The sequence below is a fragment of the Kogia breviceps genome, chromosome 16 (genome assembly GCF_026419965.1).
Source record: "Kogia breviceps isolate mKogBre1 chromosome 16, mKogBre1 haplotype 1, whole genome shotgun sequence".
NCBI classification, from domain to species: Eukaryota; Metazoa; Chordata; class Mammalia; order Artiodactyla; family Physeteridae; genus Kogia; species Kogia breviceps.
The window spans coordinates 8,994,118-9,018,020 of NC_081325.1; the positions used below are offsets into that span (position 1 = coordinate 8,994,118).

The 23,903-nt window shown below is 43.4% G+C and overlaps 1 protein-coding gene across 5 annotated transcripts in view; it reads left to right on the top strand.

The window, feature by feature from the left end:
- Positions 1-23,903, top strand: part of TEX26 (testis expressed 26) — a 188,925-nt gene that overhangs the window by 17,674 nt on the left and 147,348 nt on the right. For all 5 annotated transcript variants that reach the window (XM_067016800.1, XM_067016801.1, XM_067016802.1 and 2 more), the window contains exon 5: positions 2,567-2,746. In XM_067016800.1, the coding sequence (XP_066872901.1) occupies positions 2,567-2,746 (180 nt within the window). The remainder of the gene's footprint in view (positions 1-2,566; positions 2,747-23,903) is intronic.

Genomic DNA, 23,903 nt, shown 5'->3' on the forward strand with positions numbered 1-23,903 from the left:
TCAGAGTAAATCCAGAGCCTGATTTTTGTCTTTTCTGGATCTTCATCTCCGTGCTGGCCCATCCTGGTCTGCATGAACCAGCCCCTCAAGACCCTTCACAACGTGGTTCCTCACTTTGCTCTCCTGCTTCACCCTCAGCTGCTCCTCCTCCCTTCCCTGCATTCCTCGCACTCACACCAGCTAGAGGACATTTCATGAACACTTTGTGCACCTTTTGCTTCAGTGCTGACCCATTGTCAAAACACGCCTTTTGCTGTGTCTGCCTTTTGATTCTTGTCTTCCTTCCCTTCCGGTAACAGAGCCTGTCACACTCCCTCTGGGCTTCTGTAGCACCTTATCCACAGCTCTGGGTGAGCGATTCTTATGAGAAGCTTGTTCACAATATAAGTGCCTGGGTCCCACTTCTAGAAAGTCTCAATGTCTGGGATGAGGTTCAGCGGGTATATTTTGGAATAACCTTCCTAGGTCTTTCTGATGTGTTATCTCCATGTGAGAACCACAGTCCCAAGTGTTATTTATGGTTGCAAGATATCACGTTCCATATCCATGTATCCTGTATATCTCTTTCTAATCACACTGCTTTGAGATTGTCTTGAGGTAGAACAATGACTTAATTACCTTTAACCTTGGCACAGAATCCATATAGGAATTGAAAACATTTGCTTTTGAGTATCAGCTAGCGGAGAAGGATAGGCATCTGTATCAAGTATTTCAATGAGAATTTATTTATTAATAAAGCCATTAGTAACTTACAAAAACCAAGTTATAGATGCTGCTTACTAGGAACAATACCAGATGATTTTCCAAAATAGCTTAAGGAATGTCCTGATGTTTGAGCCTGAGAGTTTTCTTCTCTCTCTATAACCTTGCCTTCTCCTCGGGTGGTTTATGAAGTCATTATGAGGACCATTGAGTACCCATGGCCTCTCTCCCTGAGTCATCTAAACTAAGAGGCATCATGTAGTGAAACCCTTTCCCACTGTGCTGGTCTGAACAGAGATCATTTTTTAAAAATCAATATTAAAATGCTCTTGAGTACCAGTAGATGACATCACATATTGTTTGATATACAATGTACATTTGAATTTATTTTGAAAAGACCTATTGAAAAACTATTTTGGAAAAAGAATAGAGATTAGTGTTAATAGTAATTAACACTGTTGTGACATTTCTCGTGATATTTGTGGCTTTTTTTTTAGGGTTATGAATACTTTATTTTTTCTAGTACCACTTATTTTATTTTTTCAAAGAAGACTTTGATCTTTATTTCTAATCTCTTCTTCATCTCCTATCAGCACTAACTGATTTTGTCCATATTTCCACAATTGGAATTTCTTCTCTTCATTTTATTTATTTAAAAAAAATTTTTTTTGGAGTATACTTGATTTACAATGTTGTGTTAGTTTCAGGTGTACAGCAATGTGAATCGGTTATATGTATACATACATCCACTTTTTTGAAGATTCTTTTCCCACATAGTCCATTACAGAGTACGGAGTAGAGTTCCCTGTGCTCTACAGTAGGTCCTTATTAGGTGATATTCATGTTTTTAATATCTTTGTCCCAGTTAAAGCTGGTGTTGTATAATGTGCCTCTGAACCAACATTTTTGTAGCAAGAATTAGGGGTGAACTCACTCCAGGTGAAATGACTTGTGATTCTCTCCTCAGTTGATCTGGTTGTGCTTGTGGAACCTGGTTTTAGTCAGTGCTTCAGAGCTATTTAAGGATCATATGTTTAATGAGTGTTTGTTAGCAGAGTTATTTCCAAAAATAATAGTGCTACGGTCCACTAATGACAATGATCTTACCTAACCCTCCTCCATCGGTAAGATTCTTTTCCTTTGAGTGGTTCTTTTCCAGATAATGGGCATGATATGCACTGCCCCATCTAAGCTTGCCAGGTTTAGCAAATAAAAATACAGGATGCCCAGTTAAATTTGAATAATGGTGTATAACAGGTAAAAAATGAGTACCTATACATACTTACACTAAGAAATTATTCATTGTTTATCTGAAATTCAAATTTACCTGGCATCCAGGAATTCCCTGGTAGTCCAGTAGTTAGGACTCTGTGCTTCCATTGCAGGGGGCACGGGTTTGATCCCTGGTTGGGGAGCTAAGATCCTGCAAGTCACATGGTGTGGCCCCCCCCCAAATTTAACTGGCGCCCTATGTTTTATATGGCACCCGTAGCCCTGACTAAAATGTCTCACTCTGCACCCTAAACCCTGCCCCAGGGCCTAGGCAGGACTACTGGAGTTGAGACACGCTTCCTGAGTCCACGGAGCGGAAACCAATGAGCACTCCCCACTGACGCCCAATAATACTCATTAGAAGCTACTTCTAATCATTTGAGCTTGTACTTCCTGTGCCTGATAAAGCAGAAAATTACTTCCTGGTTGAAATGTCCCTAAAAAGTACATTGACCGTACCTCTAAATGAAAGAAGAGTGTGTTTTAGTGTGATAAATTGGAAGTTACTGACAGAAGCAGAATGGAATGAAAATACGAGGCTATTTAGAAATAGATTACAAGGAGTAATGATTGCCTTCCATTTGTACCCCAGCTCAAAAGATTAAGCAACATGCTCAGATGTTTCTGGAATGGAAAAACTCACTTCCCCGACCAGCAGACACTGAATTTCGATGGAATTACCAAATTCCAGCTAAAATTCCTGAGCAGCTTCAGGATTTTCGTTTCAAATACGGATGCTACTCAAGCCTACCCATTGCTTCTCAGGGTCTAGGTAAGTACACCTGTAGCTTTTAAAACAACTTCATAGACTGTTCTTGCTCCAAGATTCCTCAGCACATAGGGCCCTGGTGGGTGACCTTGATAACAGTCATAGAGAATGTCAGTGGCTCCCGAATGGAATCAACACTAGGGCTCTGGGGCACTTAGCCTCAAACCCAGGGAAGAGGATGGTGTCTCAGAAGAGAAATGACCGCTTGTGCCGTGAAATGAGTACATCCTCTGACTGGGAGGGACAGTTATTGGGATTGGGGGACACGCCCCCCCCCCACTTATAAAATGAAAGGAAGGATTTAGTTGCTATTAAACAACCAAAAGAAAAAAAAAAGTTCCTCGGGAATCAAATTCGACTTGTCAGTTATCCCCTGGAAGTTTATCCGCACGGCACAGCCTTCAAGCATCTTTACATTTAGCAACGATTTTACTTGAGTGTTCTTTTATGACCCCAATTGCTATTGTTTACAACAGAAAAGGTTTTAAAAGTTCCATGACCAAGCCACCCCCGAGTTCCTGGTTAAGAGGATAATCTGGTGTTAGTCTGAGAAAGTGGTTTATTCCTTGCATGGAGTTGGGATCAAGGAGTGCTTTAGACAAAAATCATAGAGCAGAAGCTGAGCATCTTGGGTTAGAAGGCAGCCTAGGAGTACCTAGTCTAGATCCTGCCATCATGTATAAATCCCTTCTCGTCCATCCTTGCCAAGAGGAGACAGATTACCTGTTTAAACTCTTTGGAGGGGGTGTCCCATCCCCCAGTGTAGCTCCTTCATCCTTGGATACTCTGTTTGAAAGTTCTCAACAGCTAGAATCTTCCTGGCTAAACTTCTGGCCATTGGTTCTATTTCTTCCCACAGAGGTTAACTACTAGAAATCCACTATTCAGTGAAACCCTTATTATATGCCCTCTATATTCTCCACTTAAAGCATTTCTAGACCCTTCAAACACTCTGAATATTAGTTCCCTGTGCTATACAGTAGGACCTTGTTGTTTATCCATCCTTTACATACCAATTTGCTTCTGCTACTCCCAAACTCCCAGTCCTTCCCTCCCCACCTCCCCTCTCCCTTGGCAACCACAAGTCTGCCCTGTTCATTGTTTTTGTTTGTTTGTTTGTTTTTAAAATAAATTTATTTATTTATTTCTGCCTTGGGTCTTCGTTGCTACGCGTGGACTTTCTCTAGTTGCAGTGAGCAGGGGCTACTCTTCATCGCGGTGCGCGGGCTTCTCATTGCGGTGGCTTCTCTTGTTGTGGAGCATGGGTTCTAGGCGTGCGGGCTTCAGTAGTTGTGGCTCGTGGGCTCAGTAGTTGTGGCTCGTGGGCTCTAGAGCACAGGCTCAGTAGTTATGGCACACGGACTTCGTTGCTCCGTGGCATGTAGTATCTTCCCGGACCAGGGCCCAAACCTGTGTCCCCTGCATTGGCAGCTGTATTCTCAACCACTGCACCACTTAAATAATTAAATGGAAATTTTCATCCTGTTTTTCTTCATAATTTTCAGACCGACAGATTCTTGATCGCTTTATTTACTCTTACTGTGACGTTGACCAAGGGACGGTTAAAAATGGAAAATAGTTCAAATGAAGAAAATCTGAACGTAACTAGGTTATTTTCTCAATAATCAAGGAAAAATAAGATCCAAATTGCTCTAAACATAATTTCATCATGACTTTGTGTTATTTTGTTTGTGTGTGTGTGTGTGTTTTAATTAATTTATTTATTTTTGGCTGCATTGGGTCTTCATTGCTGCGCGCAGGTTTTTCTCTAGTTGCGGCGAGCGGGGGCTACTCTTCATTGCAGTGCACAGGCTTCTCACTGCGGTGACTTCTCTTGTTGCGGAGCATGGGCTCTAGGCACGTGGCCTTCAGTAGTTGTGGCTCGTGGGCTCTAGAGTGCAGGCTCAGTGGTTGTGGCCCACGGGCTTAGTTGCTCCGCGGCATGTGGGATCTTCCCAGACCAGGGCTCGAACCCGTGTCCCCTGCATTGGCAGGCGGATTCTCAACCACTGCGCCACCAGGGAAGCCCTGTTTGTTTTATTTTTAAATAATAAAATCATTTAAGGCTGCAAGTCATCTCTTCCCTCCCCACCTCCCTACCTACCTAGTTTTAACCGTATCCAGTAGGATTTTTTAAAAATTTATTTTAAATTTATTTATTTTTGGCTGCATTGGGTCTTTGTTGCTGTGTGCAGGCTTTCTCTAGTTGTGACGAGCATGGGCGACTCTTCATTGCGGTGTGTGGGCTTGTCATTTCTGAGGCTACTCTTGTTGCGGAGCATGGGCTCTAGAGCACAGGCTCAGTAGTTGTGGCTCACGGGCTCTGGAGGGCAGGCTCAGTAGTTGTGGCGCATGGGCTTAGTTGTTCCACGGCATGTGGGATCTTCCCGGACCAGGGCTCGAACCCATGTCCCTTGCGTTGGCAAGTGGATTCTTAACCTTCTTAACCACTGTACCACCAGGGAAGCCCCCAATAGCTTTTTTTTTTTTTTTTTTTTTTTTTTGTGGTACGCGGGCCTCTCACTGTTGTGGCTTCTCCCGTTGCGGAGCACAGGCTCCCGATGCGCAGGCTCAGAGGCCATGGCTCACGGGCCCAGCCGCTCCGCGACATGTGGGATCCTCCCGGACCGGGGCACGAACCCGTGTCTCCTGCATTGGCAGGCGGATTCTCAACCACTGCGCCACCAGGGAAGCCCCCCAGTAGCTTTTGATATAATGTTTTTTTCCTATTCTCTTTTGGATACTTAATTTGTGTCTTCAATTCTGATTTCCTCTTTGAACCAAGAATTATGTGGAAGAGGTTTCTTAATTTTTCAAAAATTAGGGGATTAAAAAAACTTTTTAGTATTGATTTCCTATTTGAAAGTTAAAAAACAAATCTCTGCTTTGGGACAATTAGCAAAAAAATTTTTATGCCAAGATTAATTTGTGTATTAGATGAATATCAGAAGAAAAATGTGTAGTTTATTGTATTTCTCAAGCCCCTCTATCTTTGCCTTAATTGCATATTTGACCTGGCAAATTCTGAGGCAATAATATTTGAAACATTCCACAATAAAAATGTGTTCATCAATGTCTCCTTGTATTTCTGGGATTTTTGCTACATAGTTTTGGCTACTATGTTGTTTATCAATGCTTATGACTTATACAGAGCTTCTTCATTAATTAACTTTTTTCCCATTACATGTTATTCCTCTTTGACCCCGTTAATGATTTTGACCTTAAATTACATTTTAATTGATATTCATGTTGCCATTCATGCTGGGTTTGTATTTTATTTGCATTTACTTAATTCCCAATTGTTCTTTTTTGCTGTTTATGTCTTTCTTGGAGCACTGGGGACACTAGCTGTGGCCAACCAGTAATTTCATGTGGTTTCTCTCCTAGTTTAGTATATATAGTGGGACTTCGTGTCCTCACAACACTCTCCAAATCACGGTCCATATTCCATCGGGATCTTAAACCAAATATTAAAAACTGAGTAGTCCTTCATTCAATAAATATTTATTGAACACCTGCTATGTGGCAGTGTTGTAGGTCATGGGAATATATTTGTAGTGAAAAAACATACATGGAGCTTACATTCTAGAAGAAGGGACAGATCAAAAACAAGTCAAAATGAACAGTATAATTACAAAATATAAGTGCCACACACAGTGTAAGCAGTGCTATGATGGGGGAGCTCCTGTGAGGAGGCCTCATTTAAGCTGACCCATAAAGAGGGGAAAAAAACAGCCATGTGAAGAGATGAGCAACAGCTTTCCAGGCTTGCAGAACAGCAAGGCAAGGGCGTCAAAGTAGGAAAGAGCTTGAAGTATTTCTTGAAACGTCCTAGAAACAGTCAGAAGGCAGAGTGGCTGAAGCATGGTGAGTTGGCTAGGGACAGGGCAGAGGGTCAGTCATACAAAAGAGGTCAAAGGGGCGGGGGCCAGATCCTGCATGGACTGAGTGCCATTGGCTCCTAATAGCATGGACTCTCTTGTTGTAGTTTCTGTGTTCCAGAATATTCAATAAATTTCTGTTGGTTCAAGTTGTGGATCCCTCATGAACGTGGTTTGGTTTTACGTTCATCCTCTTACAGAGCCTTGTCTGGGGCTGGAGTGTTCATCCCTGCAGACATGTTGTGGCTGCATCTTCAGCTTTCCCTGTCCTCCGGGAATCCCAAATGGGATCCTTGACCTCTTAAATGAATTTTAAAAAAAATTTATATACATTAAAGTTCACTCTTTGTGCTGTAAAGTTCTATGGGTTTTGACAGAAGCATAGTGTCATATCCATCATTACAGTATCATACAGAATAGTTTCACCACCTAAAATATCCCCTTGCTTCACCTAGTTGACCCTCCTCCCAAACCTGTCGTTACTTCTTTGGAGATAGTTTTGGTATTCTAAGGGCAGGACAGCCAAGAAAAGCCACTCTCACCCACTGCCTCACAGCAGACAGCCTGTGGATGAATGTAGCCTCCCATCTGGCTGGAAACAGAAAGGCAGACTACATACAGAATTGTAGAACAGATAAGTGGCTGCCACTCTAGAGCCAGAAATGCTACATTTATAAACATGCACTATTAGACAGACTTTTTCTTTGGGCACTGTGGTAGACGAAATTATTGTCCCCAGTTCTTCATCTCTCCCTGTCTCCACACGCTTTGGAAGGGATTTCCCCAGCCTTTGACTGTGAGCTTGGTCATGTGACTTGCTTTAGCCAATGGGATGTTAGCGGACATAAGTCTGGGCTGCCCACTGGTCCCAGGAGAAGGGTGAGAGTCATGTGGATGAGAGCTACTGCTATGGTCAGTTTGCGTACCCCCAAAATTCACCTGTTGAAATCCTAATCCCCAAGGTGATGGTATTAGGAGGTGGGACCTTTGGAGGTGATTAGGTCATGAGGCAGAGCCCCCATGATTGGGATTAGTGGCCTTATAAAAGAGACCCCACAGAACTCCCTTCTGCTATGTAAGGACACAGAGAAAAGATGGCCATCTGAACCAGAAAGTCCTCACCAGACACCAGATCTGTTTGTGCCATGATCTTGGAGTTCCAGCCTCCAGAAATATGAGAAATCAATGTTTGTTGCTTACAAACTACCTAGTTTATGATGATTTGTTTTAGCGGCCCAAATGGACTGATCCAGCTACCCTAGCTGACCCTCCCTAGGGATCCACAAAGAGTGAGTGAGAAATAAGTGCTTCCCATTGCATGGCACTGAGATTAATGCAGCAAGAGCTAATAGATACAGGCACAGTATTTATTTAGATGAGAGGTCTCTGGAACCGTCAAAATGAAATGAAAGGCTTGGTAGAATCCATTCTCCCTCTTAAAAATATTAAGTCTGATCACCACTGACAAATGCATTTAAAAAGTGATTGTCTTCTAAGACAGGAGAGTGTGGTTGTGGTCCTTTTGTATTTTAAAACCTGCCAACTAATGAAGGCATTTTAAACGTTGAACACTTCAAAGGTTCTCATGAGGCCAGTGGCCACTGCTTATTTTAATGTGCCAAAGGATGTGAATGAGTGCTTTAATATGTTCCTTTTTTCAGAGCAGATTGTCAAGACCAGATCAGTGTACTTGACGTGAGTTAATTATGTACCTTCATTATTATATTTCAAAGAGAGCAGTGTTTCAACACAGATAATGATTCTGAAATTCTTTCTCTTGTGGTATACCCTGATGGCTCTTTTGATTCTCTTTCTAACCTCCTGCAAAACTCACTGCCCCCTGCTGACACACACATATCCTATCCCAAAAAGTACATGTTTCTATGCTTTCCAGAAACATCTGTTCTTTGTTTTTAACCTCTCGAAAAAAACTGTTTTATAAATAGGTTTTTTCCCCATTTTTTTTTCTAGTTTTATTGAGATATAATTGACGTATAACATTGTATTAGTTTAAGGTGTACAACACAATGATTTGATATATGTTTATATTGCAAAATGATCACAATAGGTTTAGTTGACATCCATCACCTCACATAGTTGCAATTTTTTTTCTTGTGATGAGAACTTTTAAGGTTTACGCTCAGCAACTTTCAAAAACACAATACAGTATTGTTAACTATAGTTACCATGCTGTACATTAGATTCCCCAAAACTTATTTATCTTATAACTGGAAGTTTGTACCTTTTGACCACCTTCACTCATTTCTGCTCCCCTCAGCCTTCCCTAACCCCCAACTATCACCCGTCTGTTGTCTGAACCTTATCATTCAGCCTAGCTCTAGCTCTTGGTTGTCTCCTTTTTTTTTTTTTTTTGAAGTTTATATTATTTATTCTTTTATACAGCAGGTCCTTATTAGTCATCAATTTTATACACATCAGTGTATACATGTCAATCCCAATCGCCCAATTCATCACACCACCACCCCACCCTCCCACCGCGTTCCCCCCCTTGTTGTCCATGCGTTTGTTCTCTACATCTGTGTCTCCATTTCTGCCCTGCAAACTGGTTCATCTGTACCATTTTTCTAGGTTCCACATATATGCGTTAATATACCATATTTGTTTTTCTCTTTCTGATTTACTTCACTCTGTATGACAGTCTCTAGATCCACCCACGTCTCTACAAATGACCCAATTTTGTTCCTTTTTATGGCTGAGTAATATTCCATTGCATATATGTACCACAACTTCTTTATCCATTCGTCTGTCGATGGGCATTTAGGTTGCTTTCATGACCTGGCTATTGTAAATAGTGCTACAGTGAACATTGGGGTGCATGTATCTTTTGGAATTATGGTTTTCTCAGGGTATATGTGCAGTAGTGGGATTGCTGGATCATATGGTAATTCTATTTTTAGTATTTTGAGGAACCTCCATACTGTTCTCCATAGTGGCTGTGTCAATTTACATTCCCACTAACAGTGCAAGAGGGTTCCCTTTTCTCCACATCCTCTGCAGCATTTGTTGTTTGTAGATTTTCTGATGATGCCCATTCTAACTGGTGTGAAGTGATACCTCATTGTAGTTTTGATTTGCATTTCTCTAATAATTAGTGATGTTGAGCAGCTTTTCATGTGCTTCTTTGCCATCTGTATGTCTTCTTTGGAGAAATGTCTATTTAGGTCTTCTGCCCATTTTTGGATTGGATTTTTTTAAAATATTGAGCTACATGAGCTGTTTATATATTTTGGAGATTAATCCTTTGTCTGTTGATTCGTTTGCAAATATTTTCTCCGATTCTGAGGGTTGTCTTTTCATCTTGTTAATGGTTTCCTTTGCTGTGCAAAAGCTTTTAAGTTTCATTAGGTCCCATTTGTTTATTTTTGTTTTTATTTCCATTACTCTAGGATGTGGATCAAAAAAGATCTTACTGTGATTTATGTCAAAGAGTGTTCTTCCTATGTTTTCCTCTAAGAGTTTTATAGTGTCCAGTCTTACATTTAGGTCTCTAATCCATTTTGAGTTTATTTTTATGTATGGTGTTAGGGAGTGTTCTAATTTCATTCTTTGACATGTAGTTGTCCAGTTTTCCCAGCACCATTTATTGAAGAGACTGTCTTTTCTCCATTGTATATCCTTGGCTCCTTCGTCATAGATTAGTTGACCATAGGTGCGTGGGTTTATCTCTGGGCTTTCTAACTTGTTCCATTGATCTATATTTCTGTTTTTGTGCCAGTACCATATTCTCTTGATTACTATAGCTTTATAGTATAGTCTGAAGTCAGGGAGTCTGATTCCTCCAGCTCCGTTTTTTTTCCCTCAAGACTGCTTTGGCTATTCTGAGTCTTTTGTGTCTCCATACAAATTTTAAGATTTTTTTTTCTAGTTCTGTAAAAAACGCCATTGGTAATTTGATAGGGATTGCATTGAATCTGTATATTGCTTTGGGTAGTATAATCATTTTCACAATATTGATTCTTCCAATCCAAGAACATGGTATATCTCTCCATCTGTTGGTATCATCTTTAATTTCTTTCATCAGTGTCTTATAGTTTTCTGCATACAGGTCTTTTGTCTCCCTAGGTAGGTTTAGTCCTAGGTATTTTATTCTTCTTGTTGCAATGGTAAATGGGAGTGTTTCCTTAATTTCTCTTTCAGATTTTTCATCATTAGTGTATAGGAATGCAAGAGATTTCTGTGTATTAATTTTGTATCCTGCAACTTTACCAAATTCATTGATTAGCTCTAGTAGTTTTCTGGTGCCATCTTTAGGATTCTCTCTATATAGTATCATGTCATCTGCAAACAGTGACAGTTTTACTTCTTTTCCAATTTGTATTCCTTTTATTTCTTTTTCTTCTCTGATTGCCGTGGCTAGGACTTCCAAAACTATGCTGAATAATAGTGGTGAGAGTGGACATCCTTGTCGTGTTCCTGATCTTATAGGAAATGCTTTCAGTTTTTCACCATTGAGAATGATGTTTGCTGTGGGTTTGTCATATATGGCCTTTATTATGTTGAGGTAGGTTCCCTCTATGCCCACTTTCTGGAGAGTTATCATAAATGGTGTTGAATTTTGTTGAAGGCTTTTTCTGCATCTATTGAGATAATCATATGGTTTTTATTCTTCAATTTGTTAATATGGCTTATCACATTGATTGATCTATGTATATTGAAGCATCCTTGCATCCCTGGGATAAATCCCACTTGATCATGGTATATGATCCTTTTAATGTGTTGTTGGATTCTGTTTGCTAGTATTTCGTTGAGGATTTTTGCATCTATATTCATCAGTGATATTGGTCTGTAGTTTTCTTTTTCTGTAGTATCTTTGTCTGGTTTTGGTATCGGGGTGATGGTGGCCTCATAGAATGAGTTTGGGAGTGTTCCTTCCTCTGTAATTTTTTGGAAGAGTTTGAGAAGGATGGGTGTTAGCTCTTCTCTAAATGTTTGATAGAATTCACCTGTGAAGCCATCTGGTCCTGGACTTTTGTTTGTTGGAAGATTTTTAATCACAGTTTCAATTTCATTACTTGTGATTGGTCTGTTCATATTTTCTATTTCTTCCTGGTTCAATCTTGGAAGGTTATACCTTTCTAAGAATTTGTCCATTTCTTCTAGGTTGTCCATTTTATTGGTATAGAGTTGCTTGTAGTAGTCTCTTAGGATGCTTTGTATTTCTGCGGTGTCTGTTGTAACTTCTCCTTTTTCATTTCTAATTTTATTGATTTCAGTCCTCTCCCTCTTTTTCTTGATGAGTCTGGCTAATGGTTTATCAATTCTTTAACTCTTCTATGTCTTTGTTAAACATTTCTTGTGTCTTCTCAATCTTTGCCTCCATTCTTTTTCTGAGGTCCTGGATCATCTTCACTATCATTCTGAATTCTTTTTCTGGAAGGTTGCCTATCTCCACTTCATTTAGTTGTTTTTCTGGGTTTTATCTTGTTCCTTCATCTGGTACATAGCCCTCTGCCTTTCGTCTTGTCTATCATTCTGTGAATGTGGTTTTTGTTCCACAGGAGGCAGGATTGTAGCTCTTCTTGCTTCTGCTGCCTTCCCTCTGGTGGATGAGGCTATCTGAGAGGCTTGTGCAGGCTTCCTGATGGGAGGGACTGGTGGTGGGTAGAGCTGGCTGTTGCTCTGGTGGGCAGAGCTCAGTAAAACTTTAATCCGCTTGTCTGCTGATGGATGGAGCTGGGTTCCCTCCCTGTTGGTTGTTTGGCCTGAGGCGACCCAACACTGGAGCCTACCCGGGCTCTTTGGTGGGGCTAATGGTGGACTCTGGGAGGGCTCACGCCAAGGAGTACTTCCCAGAACTTCTGCTGCCAGTGTCCTTGTCCCCACGGTGAGCCACAGCCACCACCCGCCTCTGCAGGAGATCCTCAAACGCTAGCAGGTAGGTCTGGTTCAGTCTCCCTTGAGGGTCACTGCTCTTTCCCCTGTGTCCCGATGTGCACACTGCTTTGTGTGTGCCCTCCAAGAGTGGAGTCTCTGTTTCCCCCTGTCCTGTCGAAGTCCTGCAGTCAAGTCCCACTAGCCTTCAAAGGTTGATTCTCTAGGAATTCCTCCTCCCGTTGCTGGACCCCCAGGTTGGGAACCTGACGTGGGGCTCAGAACCTTCACTCCAGTGGGTGGACTTCTGTGGTCTAAGTGTTCTCCAGTCTGTGAGTCACCCACCCAGCAGTTATGGGATTTGATTTTACTGTGATTGCGCCCCTCCTACCATCTAATTTTGGCTTCTCCTTTGTCTTTGGATGTGGGGTATGTTTTTTGGTGAGTTCCAGTGTCTTCCTGTCGATGATTGTCCAGCAGCTAGTTGTGATGCTGGTGTTCTCTCAAGAGGGAGTGAGAGCACGTCCTTCTACTCCGCCATCTTGGTTCCTTATCTATAAATATGTTTAAACCTGTTCTATTTTGTTAAAAAATGCTTTCACGAAGAGAAGAGTAGAAAAGTAACTTCACTTTCAACTGAAGACTGCAATACTTTTTAAAAAATAAAAAAATCACAATGGGGCATGTGTAGTTGAGTTTTCATTATGTGTTAAAAATCTCCTGTCTGTACAAGAGGCATATGAGCCAGAGCAATGCTTCTCAATCTTGACTGCACTATAGAAGGGCCTGGAGAGATTTTAAAAATCCTGATATCCAGGCCACTCCCCAGACCAATTGCATCAGAAAATCTAGGGATGGAACCTGCAGCAGTCTGTTCTAAAATTCCCAGGGTGATTCCAATGCACAGCAAAGAGGAGGCCCCACTGACCTAGGGGAGCCGCAAGTTGTACCTGCTAAGTTTAAGTGGATGGCTCAGTTAGGCTCTAGGCAGGAAACAGAATCCACCTCATTTGTTTCACTTGATGGGGCTTGAATGAACGGACTACTTCTGAGGGTGAGGTTTGCAGAGGCTAACAATGGAAGGAAGCTGTTACCAGCTCTAGGCCTGAATGGACAATGTGACTGGAGCCCAGTGAGACCCAGCTGTGTGGAGGAGCTGCTGTCCCCTGGGGCTGTGGTCACAGAGAGAAAGAGCCATGGCCAAAGACATGAAACAGGGAGAGACTGGGGAAGAAATACTCCACTCTTGCTTTCTCCTTCCCTCTGATACAATCTGAGCTCCTCCAGTGGCTCCCATTGACCAAGCCCAACGGACGCCACCAGAAAGGTACTGAGGAAGATGCAGCCCAAAGGGTCAGGCTCCAGTGGCACAGAGTGGGCCAGGGAAGGGTATTAAGGGGATTTGGAGGCCAAACAGATTATAACCAACACAGCCAGCCAGCTTTTCTCAACCAAAACCAAAAGCAGAGTGTGTGGCCAAGTACTGAATATGATTTCTGAATGTGATTTTATAGAACACTTTATAAAACAGTGAATTTATTCATTTAAAGAATTATCTTTTAAAAAATAATCACATTTCATGAATTGGGATGGTTCCAGAAAATCCAAGGTGTATGATTATGACAGCTTAAACTTTATCCCTCATTCAACATTTAAAAAAAAAATATTTCTGGGAATTCCCTGTCGGTCCAGGTTGGGACTCCGAGCTTTCACTGCCGAGGACCCAGGTTCAATCCCTGGTCGGGAAACTAAGATCCCACAAGCTACATGGCATGGCCAAAAATAAAAATAAAATATTTTTAAGTCTTTTGTGCCAGACACTGTGCTGTACTAGATACCAAAATCAAAGACAGAATAACCATTCTTAAAGACTTAAGAGTCTAGTGGGAAATACAGACAAGTTAGCAAGGTTATATTTTACCAGCCCGGGGTGGTGTACCCCACTTCAGGAGCACTCCCTGCCCCCAACTCTAGCCACGTGGTTCTGATGTCAGCCGAAAACTCACTGCAGTCAGCCTGGGCCATGTTTGGTACCTCTCCTCTCTGGCCACCGTTGGGGTCCAGCCCGGGTTTTCCTCAGTGGAGATGTGGGCAGAGCTCTCTTTCCTCTGTGCTTATGAGGCTGTAAGACACATCCAGAGCTACCTGTGGTCTTTCTTCCAGCCTCATGGGGACAACCAGGCAGAGAATGGAGCCATGGGAGAGGATGCATGAAAGAGAGGGAGGGTCCTGATGAGACTGGAGTGAGTCCTTGAGTCCAGCCGCCACCTTAGCCACACGAGCCAATTCATGTCCCCTTTTGACAAAAGCAGCATTGAGCTGGGAGTCAATAGTGTTCTACCTAATACAGAGAGAAATGTCAATAAACTCTGAAGAGACATATGATAGAGCCAAGCACAGGGTGTTATAGGGTTTCTGAGAAGCTTGGCTAACCCGGCCTGAAGGGTCAGGAAGGTTGCTGGAACGATGTTGAGCCTGGGTCTTTCCTGGAGGCAACGGCATTGTAATTATGCTATTTTCACAAGCAAGAGTCTCAACTTAATGCCTACAGTGGCCTGGCAGGTGACCGAAATAAGGACAGTGGGCCAGGTGTGAGGCCATAGGGAGTGGTGAGGACTTTGGTGAACTGGAGAGTGCCTGCCATGTCTAGAAGGGGCTGGTGACATCCTTTCTAGACAATCGTAGCCCTGTTAGCATGTATCAGTTACGTAGGATTTCAGGAAAATCCCTTTTTTCATTGTATCACTATAATGCCCCTCTTTATGTTCCATAGTATTCCATATTCTGAAGTCTACTTTGATATTAATGTAGCTATTTCTGTTCTTTTGGTTAGTTTCAGTATATTTTTCCATCCTTTTACTTTTAACCCATCTGTGTCTTTTCATTTAAAGGGGGTTTCACATACGTATAATACACCATGTAAATATATAATACAATGTTGAATTCAGGAGTAGGAAGAAAAATACAGCAGGCTAAAGATAGAGAGGCATGGGGGTTGCTATTTTAAGTGGGGTGGCCTGGAAGGCCTCTGTAACATGGCACTGAGCTCACTCCTGACAGAAGTGAGGGAGGAGGGGGGAACCTTGTGGATGTTTGGAGGAAGGACTTTCCAGGTAGAGGGAACAAGGGCAGAAGCCCTGCAAGTTCTAAGAGAAGGTCAAGGTGGTCCTGGAGAAGTGAGGGGAGAACAGTAGGAGGTGAGGTCGGACAGATAGAAGGGCAGATCAGAGAAGCCTCCAAGGTTATGGATTTTACTTTGCATTTTACTTTGAATGATACGAGAAGCATGGCAGGTGTTTGAGTAGAGGGTACACATTGTCCAACTTCTGTTTTTAAAAGACCACTCTCTACATAGAACATATTGTAGTGGGGCAGAAATGAAACCCGGGAGGTACTGCCTGAAGATACTTCAAAGGTAGAACAAATAGGATTTGTTGGTGGACTGAATGTGTGCTTGGGAGAACAAAGAGGGGAGGGAGATGACTCCAAGGGTTTTTCCCTAGGCAATTAGGAAAATGGAGATGTTATCTGAGACAGGGCAGGTGGAGGAGGCGTGGGATTGGGTAATCAAGGGTTCCATTTTGGACAGTGGATAGCACCCACATATAATTACTATTAATTGCACCCTGGCAGGACAAGATGGTAAGAGAGCATTTTTAATACCAGTTATTTTCCTCTTTGTTCACTCCCTGGCATTTCCTCCCACCCCACCTCCCAGCTTCACGTTAGCATCAATTACCTTCACGTGTGATGGGATTAATGCACCCGGGGTGGGAGGGGCAGGGGGGAAGGGAGAGAGGAGGAACCTCTCCAGGTACTCCAGTTATAAACCCTGGCACAGTGAGGGGCGAGCCACCACTGTGGGTACAGCTCACCAGCACTGGCTGCTCCCAGCAAGAAAGTAGCAAGATTTTCTTCACCTGGCATCTCTGTGATCAACAGTAATTGCCCCTGGGGACAGAGTAGACATGATTCTAATCAGTATAGGAGTCCCTGGAAGGTTTTGCTGTCTGATACCACGAACTGGAGAGGAAGAAGAGCAGGTTCTGCTTTGGGAAGGTTAGAAACATCTCATGCTAACGGGTAAGAAAACGTTCTCTTCGTCTTTTTCTTTTCTTTCCTTTTTAATCTCATAGAATTTTCTAGAATTCTGCTTGGGGTACAGGCAGAGAGCTGTTTGCAGTAAAAACGGGTATTATAAGGTAACCGTTTACATTGTCAAGGAAGCAGGTTTTGCTCCTCAGGAGGAAGGTAGAGGGAAGTTTGTCCCAATCATTGTGAAGACTGACCACGTGCCCCCCTCGGCCTGGCACAAACATGGGGTGCAGCAGTGCCCAGGGCTTAGTGTGCTCAGCTAGCTGTTTCTATGGAATTTTGTCCCTGCAATCAGAGCCTCTGCCTTGATAACTTAATTGCACTTAAAAAAAAAAAACCCACAAAAAAACCCTTGAATTTGAGTAAATCCTGAGAATATCATGAAGGCTTTTGATTAATGTAAAATTAAAGCTCTTTCAGAAGCATTAATTGAATAAAAAGAACACTATTCAAAGAGCTGTAAGCTTGGCCTAAACCATTTGAAGATATACGGTCATCTTAAAATCTGGTTAATTAAGGCACTAAGTGTCATCAAACATCTTGACTTCAGGGAACTTTATTTCTATTTAAGTTCCTATCTCATTTTCTTGTTGTTCTGACCCTTTGATATCTATTTTTCCTTCCTGCATTGCCCTATCCTGAATCTTTTCCATGTTAGCTGGAAAGTAAACCCTAGAATGTTTCCAGCTCAGTCTTTCTCAGCATCCTTCTTGCTGACCAGGTGTGGATGAGATGTCATAATTAAAAGTGACCCATTTCTTCTGAGATTGCTGAGATAAAGCATGCTTTTAGCTTGGCAGAAGAATTTTGTTTTTGACTGTTGAAAGAAACAAACTGTAAGCATAATATTAAATCAGTATTAAGAGTGACCAACAATACACTTAAAAGTTTGGGAAATTACTATTCCCCCAAATAAGGTAAAAGAAACCATTAAGTTCTGAGTGAAACGTCACTCTCAAGCCCTTGGCATAATCATATTACCAGCAGGCATGAGTCACCTTGATCTCTGTCGTGGGAAACCACAGGTACCACCTGGGATGCTTTGAGCTACACACAGGTCATATAAGACCCACAATGCCCGAATATTTAGAAAATTGATTACCTTACAAACTAAATCTGTTGGTAGGGAGTGCTCCACACTTGGTGAATTCAACAATTCAAAGGTGTAATTTAACACAAATATCCTTTGTAGCTTTGTTGTTTGGGCTTTGGGGCTCACATTTGTCCTGTTTGCAAGATGGCTGCAGCATCTCCATCCAGAGGCCACATCTGAGGCAGGAAAAGTACTGTTTTCTCCCTTCCTTCACTTTTCAAAAGCATGGGAACCTTTCCCAAAACCACCCAGTGGACTTCCACTCACACCTGATTGGCCAAAGTTGTGTCACATGCTCATGCTACACCCAAACCAGCAAGGAGAGCAGGTTACCATGGTTGTCTTAGACCCCACGCATGATTCACCCCCCGAGACGGGGGAGGAGCTCTGCCTCTCATGAAGGGCATGGCCCCCAAGACCTACACGAGGTAGAGTTCCGTTAGCAGGGGAGTGCTGGGGGGAGATGGCTGCCGGGTGGGAATGATGCGCAGACATCTATGGTTTCCACTGTCCACCTTCCTGTCTCCCCAGCTGCCCCTTTATAGCCCCCTTACTTACTCCTCTTCTGCCTGCCTGTCCTCGAAATACTAGGATTCCTCAGCACCCAGCCCGGGCCATCTTCTCGAGACGCTCTGTGTGTGCTCCCTCAGTCCTGTGGTTTTAAATGCCATCTACACGTTGGCAACCCTCCCCTCCAAATCGGTATCTTCTGCCTAGACCTCTCTCCTCTGAGCTCCATATCTGGACCTCTAACTGCCCGCGTGACAGCTCTACTTTCATGTCTCAGAAGCATCTCAAACATAATACGCCCCAAGCCGAACTTTTTATTTTCCCCCAAACCAGCCCCTACCCAGGTTTTCCATCTTAGTAAATGGCACGTCCATCTGCCAGGTGTCTCATGACAGATGTTTGGGAGTCAGTCTTGACTCTTACCCTCCCTAACTGCCCATCACAGCCACTCTTCTTTTATTCAACATGGCCTCGAGCACGCTGCTCCTACAATAGGTGTCCAGCCCACAGTAGGTGCTCAACAAATATTTGTTGAAAGTGATCGAGTGTGCTTGTATGGTACATCTCTTGACTGGAGAGTGGAAACACGGAAGTTTAGAAACAGCTTGAGGGTAATAACATGTGACATTCTGATAAAGGTGTTCATTTGGGGATGAACTGAAAGAATCACTGACAGTGCTTTCTGAGAGATATAATGCCACGCTTCCTCCCCATTCAAGCATAAGCCCACCAATCTTTTGGCAGGACTTCCATGAGCACTAAAAGAGTAGAGATGAAATCTTGCAATTTACTTGGAGCTTCTCTCAGGTACATTGGCTTCTTTATGGCTCCTGGTAGCAATGCCACATTCAATGGTACAGTGCACAATGAGGGCCCAATGTGAATTGAAATTGTGATGCATGATCTGCATTTTCTCTCAATAAGGCTGTGATCAGCAACTACTGAAATGAAGAGTTGAGGGACGTTGTTCTTTTCTTTTCCAACATCAGTGACACTGATGGCTGTGATGTTGAAAAGATGGAGGATTTTAACAGTCAGCTACTGCTGCATAACAAGCACCTACAAAATCTTGGTGGCAGTGAGAATTTATTTCCCATGCATCTGCAGCTTGGCTGAAGTGGCTCCTCTGGGCTTGGTATTGCTGGGGTAGTGCTTCAAGCCATCGATCTGGCTGGGTTTGATGGTGAAGAGGGGAATGGTCCACATGTATTCATTGTGGGTCCCACTCAAGGGAAGTTCTTCTCACACTAATGACAAAAAACACAGGAGGGCAAGTGGAAATTCTTGAGGCTTCTTAAAGGCAAGACTCAGAGCTGGCACACTGCCACTTTAGCTAGTTAGTCAAAGCAAGCTGTAAGATCAAGCTCAAAATCAAGGGCTTTTCTGGGATGATCTACAGAGCTACAGGGTGAAAAGCATGGATACAGGGAGGAGTGTTGAATTGGAACAATACTTCAATCTGCCCGGGTATATACTACACATCAAAGAAAACAGAAGAGAAAGCTTGTGTTCAGCTTGAACTGATCAAGTCCAGGGTGGGGCTGCATCTCCCTCTGCTCCTGTCTGCTTTTCATTGTAACTCAAACTATACCTTATGGTCCCTTTGAAATAGACTACCCAATATAGGTTCCATCCCTCCCAAATTCATTCCATTTTTTAATCTATTCAGTAATACCCAGACTACTTCCCGGGATGGTGCCCTGGATGTTGATTTCTTAGTATGGTTGTTATGGGAAGCTTTTCATTTCACATCTGCTGACACAATTTGCTGTCTCTCTAAAATTAAAAAAAAAAGAGAGAGAGAAAGGGAAAGAGACTCATACTCTGATGGCTGTAAAGGATAATGAGTAATTTATTCAGAGCTATATACAAATCAGACTATCATCTTCCAGACAGAATCAATAATATAATTTTAAGCCCACACACATTTACAAATGCGAACACTCCAGTGCAGCTGGGTTGCCATGGGCAACCGGGGCATGCCAGCTTGTGATCTGAAACAGGCTGATGTCTCCCAGCCTGGGAAGCACATTCTGTAGACAGACTCCAAGGGAGGAGAGGATGTTAGTGTTGGCTCTGATCTGGCCGCCACACAAATGCACCCCTGTGATGGTTTGGATTAGTTCTCGTCTGAACTGCGCAGCTTTTAAAAACTCCTATTTACACAGGACTTCTTCAGTATCCCTTCTGTGTCTGTGTTGAAGCAGGCTGGGGAATGGAGTGGGGAGGGTGTGATGGAGCCGTGTGGACTAGAGCAGGCAACGAGAAACTCCTCCCATAGCTGCCGACGGTCTGAGGTCGGAGCAGCAAAAGGGATGCTCAGGTCGGAGGCCAGGAGGCAGGCTGGTTGGTCAACTGGAAAGTGGGCTCAATGGGCCTTCCCCAGAAGAGGTCCCGATCAGATGTTGGGAGCTGATGTACGCTGGTTGGAAAAACAAGAGCAAGAAAGAGGAAGGCATGAAGAGGAAAGAGAAGGTGGTTTTGGGCAAATATAAACACTGGGAGTGGGGTGAGGGGCAGACAGGTCCCATTAAAAGGGCTGGGGGGAGGGGATGGCACACAGGAATGACGTGTGATGACTCCATTTAAATATGTCAATACAAACCTAAATTCATTGTCAAAAGAGCCTGCCTGTCTCAGTCAGCTTGGGATGCCATAACAAAATACCATACACTAGCTGGCTTAAACAACAAACATTACTTCCTACAGTTCTGGAGGGTAGAAACCCAAGCATCATGGTGGCAGTGTGGTGGGGTCCTTGCTGAGGTTCTCTTCCTGGTTCATAGATAGCTGACTTCTCCTTGTCTCCTCACATTGTGAAGAGAGATCACCTCTCTCGTGTCTCTTTTTGTAAAGGCGCTAATCCCATTCGTGAAGGCTCTACCCTCATGACCTTACTACTTTCCAAAGGTCCCATCTCCAAATATCATCGTATTGGGGATGAGGGCTTCAGCATATGAATTTGGGGGGAGAGCACACAAACTATGAACTATAGGATGTTCCTGGTGAGAGTGTCACTGATATTCACAAGAATCATGAAAACATTTAGTTAAGAATTGGGTGATTTTTGATGATACCATAACATAATCTGGCCCCACCTCACTGACTAGTCTTGGTCAGATTCAAAGAAGAGCAGACTGGTTGAGAGACCCAGAATAGATCCCACACCCACCACTGAAGAGCACACTCCTTGACTTAAAGCTGAGGCTTCTATGTCAGTTTGCACACCTGCTACAACAGGGAGGTGCCTCAGTTGGGAACAAGAGCAGAAGGTCTTAGATGAAACTAACACCGGGTGTTCCTGGACCGTGGGGAGACCCAGAAGCCTCAGGGTTTGTGTGAACTGGGGTGGGAACCCACCAGGAAAGTCCTTTTTTCCTACCTTTATTTGGTGAGAACATTTAAGTTCTACTCTCTCAGCAAATTTCAATTATATCAATACAATACAATGTCATCAACCACAGTCACCAAGGTATCCATTAGATCCTCAGACCTTATTCACTTTGTAACTGAAAGTTCATAGCCTCTGACCAACTCTCCCTATTTCCCCACCCCCAGGCCCTGGCAACCACCACTCGGCTCTCTGTTTCCATGAGTTTGACTTTTGTTTTAGATTCCACATATAAGTGATATCATACAGTATTTGTCTTTCTCTGTCTGGTTTATTTCACCTAGCATAATGCCCTTCAGTTTCATTATTCATATTGTTGCAAATGACAGGACTTCCTTCTTTTTTTTCCCTTCTTTTTTTAAGGCTGAATAATATTCCATTAAAGATATAATGTATATGTGTGTATATATCACATTTTCTTTATCTATTCATCCGTCCACAGACACTTAGGTTGTTTCAATACCTTGGCTGTGGTGAACAATGCTGCTGTCAGCTGGGGAGTATGGATAGCTCTTTGAGACAATGATTTCATTTCCTTTGGATATATATGCATTCCAGAAGTGGAATTGCTGGATCATTCTATTTTTAATTTCTTGAGGAACCTCCATACCGTTTTCCTTAGTGACTGCACTAGTTTACACTCCCACCAACGGTGCACAAGAGTTCCTTTTTCTCCACATCCTGGCCAGTACTTGTTACTTCTTGTCTTTTGGATAATAGACACCCTAACAGGTGTGAGATGAGGAGAGTCTTTGAGGTGCAGCAGAGAAATCATAAAAAGCACCTGGGAGATCACCTGGTCCAACCTCCTCACTTCACAGACACTAAAATTAAAGTCACAGAAGTTAAACAATTTGTCCAAGGTCAGAAAACCAGAGAGGGGCATGTGTGTAGGAACCGTGGAGCAGCGGGGAGCCCCTGGGCTCCAAGCAAAGGGCTGGGGTGAGGAAAGGGGGCTTCAGGAAAGTGGATCTGGGGTCAAGAAGGATCAGGGATGAGAGCAGCAAAAGTCAGGGAGACCCAGAATCCACCCAGGCTGTGGATTGTGGTAACAGAGTGTAGTAGGAGGGCTGAATGACCTGGTGACTGGGGATGGAGGGTGAGAAAGAGGAAAATAATGACTCAACTTCTGGGTTTGAGCAGCTGGTCAAATGGTGGTTCTGCTTCCAGGAAAGTGGGCAGTAGAAAGAATCAAGAAGGACTCAGGCTCTGAGGATGGTTCAAAGTGGGGGGTCATTCTGGGGAAATGGGGCTGCAGCAGCATTTGGCAGGCTGGGATCCAGGAGCGAGCAAGACAGCCAAGAGGAGAGATTCTGCAGCCAGTGAAGGCTGCCCTGGATCTTTAGGAACAGAGGGACCCCCACCTCTGCCTCCCAAACCTCATTCAAGGGCCAGCATGGAGGCCTGGCTCCAGAGTTTGCCTCTCGCTCATATCTCCCTCGTTCTTAAATCCTCTGGCTTCTTATTTCCTGTTATCACCCCCAAGCTCTGATCCTTTATTAAGCTGTGTGCACAATCACCTCTGAATTACTAACCTTGACAATCACTCCCTGAGCATGTGGACTTCAGTGACACTGACATTTCTGAATGAGAACAAGGCTCCCTCCACCCAAGACTTCCCTTCTCCCCTTACCCTACAATGACCCCTGTGGTGACCTCACTCAACAGTGACCTCTGTGGTGACATGTCCAGACCTCTCCTGTGCTCTGGACCTCCATTTCCAATTGCTGGATGGACCTCTCTCCCTGGATATCTCAGAAGGAGATTCAATTCAATATGCCCCCAGTGGAATGAATTATCTTATATTGCACATCTTTTTCCTGTCCCCATGTTCTCCTAATAGCCTCTTCCCATTCACCTCATCCAGAATCCTGGCCCCATCTTCCATCTCCCCAGCCTCCAGAGTCATGGGACCCTGTTACCAACAGGCATCCTGCATCTCCATTCCCACTACCATCTTGGTTCAGGCCCTCTGCAATTCTCTCCGAGACTCCTGCAAACGGTCTCCGTCCCTCCCCATCTCTCTCCTTCGTGCTGCAGAGAGAATGGTCCTACAATGTCTTGTTCGGGTGGCTTTTCATTTTCTTAAGGACAAAATCCAGCCTCCTAAGTATGATATACACTAGATACACGGGGGTCAAGATCTGACCCCCACTGTTTGACTTGCTCTGTCTCTTCCTGGAAGGCACTGCCCCTCTAGTCTGCCTGGAAAACTAATACTTATCTTTCCAGTGGCTTCTCCCTTGAGAAGCGCCTCCCCTCCCTGACCTCTCCAGCCAGCATTAAGTGCTTCCTCTCTGTGTAGTTCCAGGGCTCCAACAGACCTGGTGCTTATCAGAGTGTTAAAATTAGTGGCTC